This window comes from Phacochoerus africanus, chromosome 11 (assembly GCF_016906955.1).
Source record: "Phacochoerus africanus isolate WHEZ1 chromosome 11, ROS_Pafr_v1, whole genome shotgun sequence".
NCBI lineage: Eukaryota > Metazoa > Chordata > Mammalia > Artiodactyla > Suidae > Phacochoerus > Phacochoerus africanus.
Window position 1 is genome coordinate 21,447,470 of NC_062554.1, and position 12,175 is coordinate 21,459,644.

General features: G+C 39.1%; 1 protein-coding gene across 2 annotated transcripts in view; it reads right to left on the reverse strand.

The window, feature by feature from the left end:
* Positions 1–12,167, reverse strand: part of CTSC (cathepsin C) — a 36,573-nt gene extending 24,406 nt beyond the window's left edge. The window contains exons 1-4 of one of the 2 annotated variants that reach the window (XM_047751844.1): positions 11,887–12,156; positions 10,082–10,227; positions 4,242–4,326; positions 342–2,376 (exon numbers count right to left, since the gene is read on the reverse strand). In XM_047751844.1, the coding sequence (XP_047607800.1) occupies positions 2,366–2,376; positions 4,242–4,326; positions 10,082–10,227; positions 11,887–12,058 (414 nt within the window). In that variant the 5' untranslated portion in view covers positions 12,059–12,156 and the 3' untranslated portion in view covers positions 342–2,365. Of the gene's footprint in view, positions 1–341; positions 2,377–4,241; positions 4,327–10,081; positions 10,228–11,886 lie in introns of those variants that run through there. The other variant, XM_047751843.1, reaches the window with a different exon arrangement.
* Positions 12,168–12,175: the final 8 nt, after the last annotated feature.

A 12,175-nucleotide genomic window follows, 5' to 3' on the forward strand; every position in this document is an offset into this window, starting at 1 on the left:
ATTTATCACATATTGTGCTATACATAGAGAATAAAATGGTCAGTAATTGATCAATGCCCTCATGGAGTTTAAAAGACAGACAATTACAACAGAGAATGCTCAACAGTCATCTGCTATGGGGCCTTCTGACACATATACCTACAGTTTTGTACCCAAGTCTTCTCTTCCATAATCAATACAAACATTTACATGCAAATTTACTCAAAGAAACAAGAGAAAAAACCACCACCACCAACAGATTAATAGGTGTGGTTTTTAAATGCCATATTAAATATATTTTCATACACACTGGTTGTTTTTTCAGTATTTACATCCAGACAATCATTTTGAAAACACACAACTCTGAAAGAACTCTGGAGGCATGTAACCTGGTATTTTTTTTTTTAGGACAGACAACCTAAAATATAAACATAGCACCATTTCTGATTTGTGCCTCTAGAACCCTACAGAATCAATTCTTTGTAAGTTGGTATTACTTCTGAAAGTAATGTCTTTCAAAAGACAGAAGAAATACGGATGATTTTCCAAACTAAAGTCCCAAGATAAAGATCTGCGTGCAATAGGTGAAGATATATAGGGAGAAACACAGATTTTCAGTTTGGAAGAAGAAAACATGCTATCAAATAGTTCCATTTACAGCAGAGTTAGGACTACCAGGGCAGAGATACCTGCAAAGTACAATTGGAACCAAAATAATGGCATTCCTCCCACCAATGGAGAGCCAGGGAGTTTCACAGAGGTGGCCTTGAGGTCCTGAGTGATAATTATCAGGATGTAAACCAACTATAATGGAGAAAATAAAAATCATTAAAAGGAAAAAAGAATTATCAGGATGGAAGAAAATACCCAAGTAGTAGTCAGATGTACTGTTACTTAATCTTTTATAAGATGTAACCTTCCCAGAACAGATCAGTGCCTCTCAAATGACATAAAAAACTATACAAACCAATTAATGATGAGAGCCTACTATGCAGAGAAAGATTCCTCCATTCACAGAGGAATTCAAGGGATGCAGGGGAAAAGTCCTGCCAGGTGATATGGATTAGGCGTAGCCCCACATTTTTGGTTTATGAAGGCTGGTATTAAACAATTTTAAACAACTAAGGTGGAAACTAGTCCATTGTTTAGCAGGAAAAAGCTAAAAGATAGCAATCAGTTTGAACAATAGTGTAATTAAGAGAAGTCCATTTGGCAAGGGTACTTCATTTGAAGTTTCCAAAACTCTCCTTCCAATTTGGCAAACTACAAAGGGAAGGAGAAAGTAAATTTTTGTCTTGAATAAAGGGACTCTGGCTTAGGAAAGAAAGTAAGTGGCCTCATTTGGTAAGGAAACATAAGCTTCAAGTCAATTCTCCTAAAATTTCAATAGAAGCCAATGCAGTGCATTGAACGAACATTTGTGATGCCTACAGACTGGGAGGCACCAGAAATTCTACCCAAATTTGACTTCAGGTACCAATACTTTGTGAAACAGGCTTGATAAATAGCCCACATCATTTTACAGCTAGAAGCTGTGTGAGTGTTAAGCACTGAATGAGAATGATTTTCCCTATCTGTAAAATGAAGCTAGTAGTATCTACTTTATAGGATTTTTGAAAGATGAGAGTATGTCAAGTTCTTGGCACAAGGCTGCCACCTAATCAAAAAACATGCAAAAAAAAAGTATAATAATCATACCATCTCTCTAGATAGGGATACTGCAGGCCTATTGTCTGCAAAAAAACAACTTTCAGCAGTTTGGCTCAGTTGAGAAAGCCCTCTCCCCTAAACGTGTCCTCTCTGGGGCCACCTTCCCACCCATAATGTATCTACATCTCAAAATATTCTGAAGCCTGATTTTCTTACAATAGATGTTGGAGTTCTTCAAGGTAATTACAGAAGGACTCGGGAAGATCATTTAGCTGTGAGTAAAGTTTGCACTGTGAACAGAATAAAACAATTTACGTCTTAAGCAGTAAAGATTTGGAAAAAATCATTTCAACAGAAGAGTAATCAAAAGCGAGGGGGGGGGGGAGAGAAAAATATGTTGGGTATGATTGTGTTTATTCAAAGGCTGTATGGTGAAGCCACCTAAGACTTCCAGATTTTTTTTTTCCTCTTTCCTGTGTAGTCTTTGGTTGTTCACATTCCAAAATGGTGGTTGCTGCTTTCCAAGGAATGTTCAGCAGGGCAGCTGCCTTGGAGGTAGGTTACCAGGACTCCTCTGCATGTTATATGCACATAAAGGCTCCAGAAGGGACTGTAGCTGCTAGAGGCCTCTGCTAGCTGTTAGAGGTAGGCAGGTCCACGGCTGCATGCTGCTCTCCCTCTGAGCCCCAAGGTCTGTTTTTGGCTGTGGTTTTAAAAGAGCCCCTCAACAGATGCTCTATTTAATAACTAAAAGACAATAAAAACTAGAGTTACAAGCCAACAAGGATCACACTGTTTCTTAAAAATGTTTACTCATATTAATTTAAATAAAAAAATACCAGTAATTAGTATTTAAGATGCTGGTATTTTTTTTTAAATGCTATTTAAGACATTCACAGAAAGCTGCCAATCTCAAAAGCTGAATGCTTAAGCAACACATGCATGCAGCCAACATGCTTGAGAAGCACATGCAGATGCATTTTAAATTAAATGCTACCGAATAAACCTAGTAAAGTTTTCTAAATGTACTTAAATGTCTAGGTTGCTAATCTGGCAACCCAGACATAGGAACATGTATACCTTTCCAATTCTAAATGTAAGCTTAATGCTACTTTAACATGTATTTCCAGGTACAAGGCTATTTATCCCATTTTCAAAGCAAATACTAAAGTCTAGCTTTTCTACTGGTACAGGTGTCTTCTTAATTAGGAGGAAGAATGAGTTTTAAGGCAAAAATCTTGTAAACTGCATTCTGAGATTATTTTTTGTGAGGGGAAAAATGGTAAACTTATTTTGGAAATCTTTCCTATTGAATCTTCCTCCTCAGCTACCACCATACAGGATATTAAAGATTCTTAAAGGATGTTATTTTAATGCAATCTATTTAACTTATTCAACTGTAAGAAATAAATACAGAAAAAACAGCTTATTAGTTTCAACTTTAATTTTCACTTTGATCTGTTATTAGTGGCTGCCTAGAACAACCTTTTAAGCTTAACAAGATGAAGTGACAGAACTTATGAGCAATTCCTTCCTGGCAGATGTGGGGGCCATTGCTGGTCCACTAAACACTTTGAAAAAGCTGATACAGGATAAGGCTGTGGTCTTTCAACACTTGTCCCCAGTTCCCTTTTTCATATCTCACTTCCTTACTTAAGAGCTAAGTAAAAGAAGAAGGGAAAGGAGAAAAATTGTTATGTAAAATGCAAGGGAGGATAAGTCCCTGTCAACTTTACTCTCTAATCACCCATTTTTCCATCAAAATTTTAGACACCTAAATTTATGGATCCAGTGAGAATAGTGATTTAAACATCTATTCTGAAAATGTGAGGAGAATATAACGAATGAAAAAGATCCTTTTCTCCCTAGTCATTATCTGTTCTGAGAAGGGACCAGTTTAAAAAAAGATAGGTGAGGAGTTCCTGTCATAGCTCAGTGGAAACGAATCTGACTAGTATCCATGAGGACGCAGGTTCGATCCCTGGCCTGGCTCAATGGGTTAGGGATTCAGCATTGATATGAGCTGTGGTGTAGGTCGCAGATGCGGCTCAATCTGGCAGAGGCTAGCAGCTTACAGCTCTGAGTCAACCCCTATCCTCAGAACCTCCATAAGCCACAGGTGTGGCCCTAAAAATGAAATAAAATAAAAAATAAGAAAAAAAGATAGGTGATGTCTCATAGGGATTAGTGACAGGTATGTCAGTTTCTCTGGAAGAGCCACCTTCCCTAATGAAGACAGAACTAAAACACTATGGCCTCACATTGGTGCCTCTTGGGTCTTTACCAGCAACCTTGGGCAGTATTGCTATTTCAAGGATGTGAACTGAACTTGGAGCCAGCTTTTGGTTTAATGTGCACTTATGTTAAGAGCATTGTGGTTGAGAAAACTAATTAGATGTGTGCCAACAGAACATACTAAAGTGAAAATAGTGCAGGCAGGTAAGAAGGAGCGAATAAGCAGGTTCAAGCAAGAAATCTCTATGAAAACCATAATCTCCCTGGAACCCATCTTCCTCTCCCTGATGAATAAACAAGTTGACTTGCATAAACAACCAGGGAGGAAGGAAGCTTGCTTTTAATAAGAACGTTTAAAATATTTCAATGGAGCTCACCCAGTTTGTTCCTCAGATGTGGCATATCATATATCCCAACAGTTCCCAGTTGCATGAAAAACTGACTGATAAAATCAGTGACATCCTATGAAGGGTTTACAATGGAAAACTGAGTCATTATGTTGAGATTAAGCATCAAAAGAAAACAAATAGCTAGGCATGAAATAAGTGCTAAACTTCTGGGGTTTTTTTTAAATACATTTAAAAGTAGACATCAAGTTATTTTTTAAAAAGACAAACTCATCTTTCTGTGTTGACTCTATAGTAAAACAAGTAAATCTATCCCAATAGCAAATATTCCGAAAGTTGAATTATTATAACTTAAAAATGAATCCAGAAGGCACAGTGGAAAAATGTCACAAGACTCCCAAAGAAGGATTTGGGAAGTGCTTTTTGGGAGTCTTGTGCCACTGTAGAAACACATGATTGACATTTCTTTTTCCCTCTTTTTTTTTTTGGCCACAATTATGGCATGTGGAAGTACCTGGGCCAGGGAGGGAACCCATGCCACAGCAGTGACAATGCCAGATCCTTTACCTGCTGAGCCACCAGGGAACTCCATGATTGACATTTCTGGCTGTTCCAACAAGCTTGAAATTTACTAGCACACAAAATGGGCAAATAAATCCCCTGTTACGGATTTTCCAACATTCTGTTTTTTGGGTTTTTTTTTTTTTTTTTTTGAGTACCAACTTGCTTTAGAAATATTCATGGTAGTGCTTTTAAGCTTATAGTTCTAGTAAAGTTGGTGGGTCCCAAACAAAAACTTAATTAGAAATCAGTGAAGTTCCGAGTTCCCGTTGTGACTCAGCAGGCTAAAGACCCAGTGCGGTCTCTGTGAGGATGTGGGTTCTATCCCTAGCCTCACTCGGTGGGTTAAGGATCCAATGTAGCCGTGGCTGTGGCACAGGCCTCAACTGTTGCTCCGATTCAGCCCCAAGCCTGGGAACTTCCATATGCTACAGGTGTAGCCATAAAAAAGAAAAAGGAAAGAAATCAAAAACTTTACTGTTTGCTTGAGTATCACCAAATAAAATTTCCATCCATAATGATTCTAGTTTCCCTTCTATGCATCTTCAGCCCTTGAGTAGCTTAGTCTTCAAAATAAAATCTGAGTTCATTCTCCCTTTTACAGCCTCAGAGAAAGTAAAATGAGAAAATAGTAAAAGTTAGAAAGCCTGTTCAACTCAAGGGTATTCTTCGGAGCCATGTTTGTTTTCATTCCACTCCTTACCTCGGCAGTCTGATAGAGGATAGTGTAGAAGAGCTTTATACATGCATGTGATAAAAAATGAACAAAGTGCATAAAAGCATAGGAAGAAAACATTATCACTTAGCTACCTATCAAAAAGTCAGCCATAGTTAAACATCCTTTATATTGTTTTGCTACATTGTGTGTTTTATATAAGAGATGGGCTGTTTTTCATCTACGGGTACTTTTAAAGGGTACATATTTGTTGGAGCATGCTAATTATAACCAAATGGTAATGCTATTAAAATTTGATCGTCTTAAAAACTGACCTGCAGATAGTACTGTCTTTTTATTTTGGCCAGCACGTTATTTTAGAGGAAAATTGAATTTGAATGTCTCTAGGAAAGTTTCCATTTTGCCACAGGTCGAATTACGCTTCATTGTTTTACATAAACTTGTTTCAAATGCTCAGGTATCTGCCTGCATGAACCTTAAATTCATTTGCGTTTCTAAACCCCATGAAGTGTTCTTATCACAATGTCTGCAGGAAGTTGAGTAGAAAAAAAGTGTCTTTTAAAAATATAAACCTAGTGCTTCCTGCCTAACTCAAAACTATACAAAAATTTTCAGTGTCAAAATTTCCTTCCAAGCTTCTATTTAGCTTGAAGTCACATGTAAAAAAGAAAAAAAAAAAAAAAAGATCCCCCACTCCCGATTTCTTAGGCAGTTAAAACCAAGGAAAAAAAGGTTTAGGAACCTCAAATCATGAAAACTTTTGCTTATGTTCCAAGTGAGGCCTGAATAAGGATAACATAATAAAGCAAATTCCTAGCAAGAGAATAGGATCACTATAGCTTCACAACTGGAATGCAGGGAGAATGATGTGGAAGCTGTTTGCTCTGTAGAGCTACAGGCTAACCTGGGGGAACAGAAGGTGGAGCGAGCCGAATGGAATACCCTGCATGTATTACCTGCTCAGCGAACTCTAGCAGGAACACTCTAAGAAAAAAAATCTCCTGAAAGCATATCAGAAGAGGGCAAAAGGAAACAAGGACTCAGAGGTGGTATGGGTCAATGGAGAGATCCGGAAATCCAGCTGATTTGTAGAATAATCGTGGAGGGTATAAATGGCAAAAATTTGTCAGATATTTCTGCAACAGCAATGAATAGGTTGAGTGGGTTATGTTGTAGTTTACATAAGACACTCGAGTAGTAAATACTGGGTAAGTTCTGATAATTTTCTTTCATTTTAAAAATAAATTTTAAAGTAAAAGATACTTTCTAAAACTTACAGGAAAAATTCCCATATGCTTTGTTTATGAAATAGATGCGCTATCTAGATGCGGTTTCTTGAGTTACACAGCCAGCATGATTTGCATGATTTGCCCAGCACCGCTATAGGAAATACGCAGGTGCCTAACAGTAAAACCCAGCAAGCTTTTTAAGTTAAGTGTCACACAAAGTGTCTATCCTATTATGTAAAATCAGCTCTACTTTATCATTTTTCTTAAATTTGTTAAATGCTGCTGCCCCTCGTTACATTTTCAGCTGGATTTGCTAAGAGAACATGGCATTTTATTACTCTGCAAAACATGTTTATCTTGAATTACTTATGTTAAGGGAAACATTAAATGAAATCTAGTATCTTGTGTCTGTTCTACTCTGCTTATTGAAATAATGATCGTTATCACAAGGCCTACCTACTGACAAGAGTGGCTGATTTTTCAGCAGGAAAAAACATGGTCCTGATAATGGTTCTGGTCAAATCAACACTTTTGTCTTTTTAGGGCTGCACCCAAGGCATATATAAGTTCTCAGGCTAGGAGTTGAATTGGAGCTGCAGCCATTGGCCTACACCACAGCCACAGAAACCCCAGATCTAAATCACATCTGCGACCTACATTGTAGCTTGCAGCAATGCTGGATCCTTAACCCACTGAGCAAGGCCAGGGATCAAACCTGCATCCTTGTGGATACCAGTCAGGTTCTTAACCAGCAGAGCCACAAAGGGAACGTACCGGATTGACACTTTAAAATATATACTGCTATTAGTAGCAGAAGTACACTCTTCCTATTTTTATTCCTAATGAGGGAACGCTATCCAGAAACAGGATCAGGTAGGGTACTCCCCTACAACAGTATATATATGGACTCTTCCCATTTATGGCTGAGTACACTGAGAACTTTATTTGGCTTTAAAAAGTGGTTTTCTATTGACCTGCAACTAATGTTCTGAAGTAATGGGGGAAAAAAAAAATTGCTTACTCTGTGAGTTAAAGAGAAATAGGGGTTGACCCTTGAACAACACGGGGTTTGGGGCACTGACCCTCCAAGCAGTTGAAAACCAACTTATAGCTGGCCCTCCACAGACAGGGTTCCACATCTGAGGAATCAACCAACCTCGGATCTTGTGGTAATGAGATATTTACTATTGAAAAATATCTCTGTAAAAGTGAATCCATGCAATTCAAACCTGTGTTGTTCAAGGGTCAACTGTACAAAGAAGTGTTCCAATTCCTTCTTTAGCCACCAGCCATTTCCTCAGTCCTCACCATCTCCAGGCTCCTATTCAAGCTGCAAACAGACAAACTGACAGGGAAAATACTAACGGAGGGGTAGCTGCCCTTCCTTATTTCTGATTAGTTCACCATGACGTTAGAAGTTTTCCCCACTATTTTTCCAATTTCTACAAAAGTGAGGAATGAAAAGTTTTCTAAGCCAAATGGATAAAACTATTTACTCATCTAGTTATATACGGCACCCTATCTTGTACTTAAATAATGTATTCCATCTATTCTTCGACTTAATTCTACTTCATTTTCATTTTTTAAACAAATATTGCTTAAGTACCTATCTTGTATCAACAAAAGAAGGAGGGGAAAAGGAGGGGCAAGAGGAAGAGGGGGAGGAGGGGAGGGTACACAGTAAGGACTGTCGTGAATATCTCTTTCCTTGTACATCAGTTCCATGGGCAATTGCTCCCAACCTGAAGGCAAAGAACCTTTGAAGGGCGTAGGAGAGTATCTACAAGAGGTCTGCAAAGGCCTAGGCTCGTCAATACGCAGACCAAGAATTACACTCAGATGGAATCTCATCTACAGCGTAGATACTACAGTTTTGAAAATTCATACAGATACTGCTATGATTTTTAAAAACACATAATATTGGAGTTCTCCCTATGGCACGGTGGGTTAAGAATCCAGCTGCAGCAGCTTGGATTGCTTTGGAGGTGCAATTCAATCCTGACCCAGCACAGTGGGTTAAAGGGATCCCTTGTTGCAGCAGAGTTCTCAGCTGCAGCTCACATTTAATCCCTCGCCTGGCCTGGAAACTTCCATGTGCCACAGGTGCGGCCATAAAAACAAACAAACAAAAAACCCATAGTATCTAGGAGTAACATTAAAAAATATTTAATAATTGGTCAAGCGTAGGCTTCAACCAATAAAACAGACAGCTGGCCCTCAACAGCCAGCATAGAAAGACTGGTTCCTACCAGCTGAATATCAAACAGCCAGTCCAGGTGAGAAGAGATAACTTTTTTCTATCTCTTTTTTCTTTTTTCCTGTTAAAAAATGAGTCCTCATAGGAAAAAGTATTTGCTGTTTTTATTCTAAGAAATTTAGTTGGTTCAGATGTTAATAACATATCATAGTTAGTGATTAAGTCACAACCCCTGTGAGGAATCAGGATAAATTTAAAAGTTAGTGTTTTGCTGGTGCTTTGTCTTCCACCATCTTTAATGGGCTCATTCTCTCACTTTCCCACGAATCCCTGTAATTGGCTAACTCTTACCAGATGTTTTAGGCTATAGACCCTATCCTTTGAAAAAGCCTGTCTTTATTTATTCATACTCTGTAATAAGAAACAGCTATTCTCAGGCTTATGGATTCAATTTAGTTTAACAATTTACTCTCTAACAGGAAACATTCCAACTTCAGAAGGCTTTCAGGGATGGATCGCAATCTGTGCTCAACTATGTTAACCTAGAGTGTGACTATAATTAGAAGCAATGAGTAAGGCTCTAAGAATGGACCATAGTTTTTCCCTAGGGAAAGAGCAAACAAGCTGGCCTGGCTGGGCTACCTTTTACTTTAACCCAAGGAGTAACTCCAGTGCTATCTCAATGCCTTAGTTTAGTCAACTAAGTTATTCACATTAATATATTTAGTGTAGTATAATTACATATATTTTATAAGTATTTTAGTGTGTTATATATATATTTAGTATATTATAATACTTCAATGAGTCATTTACATCAATCTCTCAGAGCTAACAAGAGGACAGTACAATAACCCTTAGATAAAGAAATTTATAAAATCTCTATCTTTCCTACAGATTCAGTACAAACCAAGTGACTAAATCAATGTTTAGAAATCAATGTGTAGTAATAAAGAAAATAAATTAAGAATCTACTCATACTTACCAAAATAACCAACACAGATCAGATGTGTTTTTTTAAAGCTATCAAAGTCATAATTTCAAATAAAGTGGCAAAATTACACCATCTAATTTCTCTTGGAAAAAGTGGTATGTATCAATTCTGGCTATCATCTTAATCCAAAGTTAAAATACCAAGTGTCTCTTTATTAGAAGAGTTTTCAGGTATCAGATCATTAAAAATATGAATGCATATCCCAACAGAACTAACCTTAAAAAAGGCAAACCACTTGTAGTCATTCAGCACAATCTCAAAACCTTGATTGTAAATGATGGTGAAACGTCCAGAATTGCCAAAGTCATCATATGCTGTATCCAACTTCTTAAGGTGCACCACTACTTTTTTTTCTGGTGGTCCTAAAGAAAAGAAAATGCACAACAAAGGAAAATTATTTGAACTTCAACAGGAGGGAAAAAAAAAAAATCCCCTCTCTAATTTCTAATCTTTTTAAGCTGCTTTCCTTTCATGCTACCCCTGATTTGGGTAGATCTGGCTTGTGAAGCTATGATTCCCCATTTTATGGCCTTCCTCTGGATAATCCCAGAGGAATCTAAGGCAAGACTGAAATGAAGGCTCGAAAGATATATGAAGGAGCCCAGCAGCAGAGAGAACAGTACAGTCATTACCAGAGCAAACAAACACTTTAGAAATTTTTCCACTGACGAAAAGGAGAAAGGGGGGATGTTGAAAATGACAGGCAGAAATGGGGAGAAGACAAAATGGTAGTCAAAAAGGGGAAATGTAAAAATATAAAAAGACCTATCAGATCAGAAGAATAAAGGGAATGATCTCTTTAGAGAAGAAATGGGGTATCTTTCTTTTAAATGGCTCTACAGTTTAGAACCTCAGAATGTGAATGCTTCTAAAGTACTCAGCAAACTTGTGGTTCTAGCCTGTAGAACTAACTTCTACTGACAGGAACTAAACTTTTAGCCTTCAGAAAGTGGGGACTCACATTTTCCACATTTCGGAATTAATACTCTGAAAGAGGAGATTCTCTGTGACAGAAACGTGCAAATCCCTGGTCTTCCTTCTGCTTTGGACCTCCAGCTTCAATTTTCAAAAGAAAAAATGGTTATGATGCCCAGGATTATGAAATGCTACAGTTATCTGGAGCTGGACAGTTCTATAAGTCTGTTTTAGTAACAAATGACCTGGCAGTCTGTGTTCTGTTAACAAGGAAACTGCAGCTGAGAGCTTCACCCATTCTGCACAAGTCACAAGTTGGCAGAGGGTTTGTGTGCAACTAGAGTGCCTCTCCTGAACCAAGGTTGTGTGTTTTTTTCTTTTCCCTTCACTAAATTCTTTGTCTTTGGGATAGTTGTGTCATCTGAAGGAATTTGGAATGTCCCAGGGTGTTCAAACACTCGATATTTCTTGAGAGCCTTCCATGAGCTAGGCATTGTACTTGGCTCTGAGCATTTCAAAATACAATTACTGGCTAAAGAGTTATTAAAAAAAACTTTTATATACTAATATACTACCTCCCTGCAATCTATGCAACTGTGGAGTGGTACCGTAAGTTTTCTCAGACTAGAAGCAACAACACGTGTTCAAATCAAAATCGCCAGGCATAAGGGCACTTTCCCACAACTTAAAAGAAGAAAACTTTAATTGCTATATTCTCTGGAGTCTTTGAGCTCATTTCTCACTGGCACAATAAAAAACTGCAGATTGGACGGAAACATAAAATGGCACGGTCTCAACTCTCCTCCTCACCAAACCAAAACCACAAACTAAGTGGGAAAAAAGTACTTGGAAAAAGTGCTGAGGCGCCGGGGATAACTAGGACTAAGTGAAGTTAGAAATTCTCAGCAGTTCCACTTTGACATCGTTGCCCTGGAGCAGGAAAGGGCACCCGGAGGGGGGGTCCCAAGTCCAGCCAGGACGTCCCTGGCCTCCAGCTAGTTGGGAGCTCGGAGGGGGCGCTGCGGGGAGAAGGGCTCAAGGACCGAACGGAAGGAGCCCCGGGCAGGCGCGAGAAGGGAGCGTGTCCGAGGGCGCAGGCGGCTTACCCATAACCGAGCAGTTGACATCGCGTTGGGAACCACCAGGGCCCACGTGTAAGATCCAGGTGCCCAACAGGTCAGGATAGGTGCAGTTGGCAGGAGTGTCACAGTGCGCGGTGCCCGCGACGGAAAGAAGCAGCAGGAGGGTAGAGAGCAGCGAGCCCAGTCGGGGACCCATGCCGGCCGGGAGCACAGGAGAGGTGGGGGAGGGAGCGGGAGCCGGAGCGTGGCAGGCTGAGGGCTGAGGCCACTACGGTCGCGCGCGCTCCTTAAAATAGTCCGAGGGCCCGGAAAC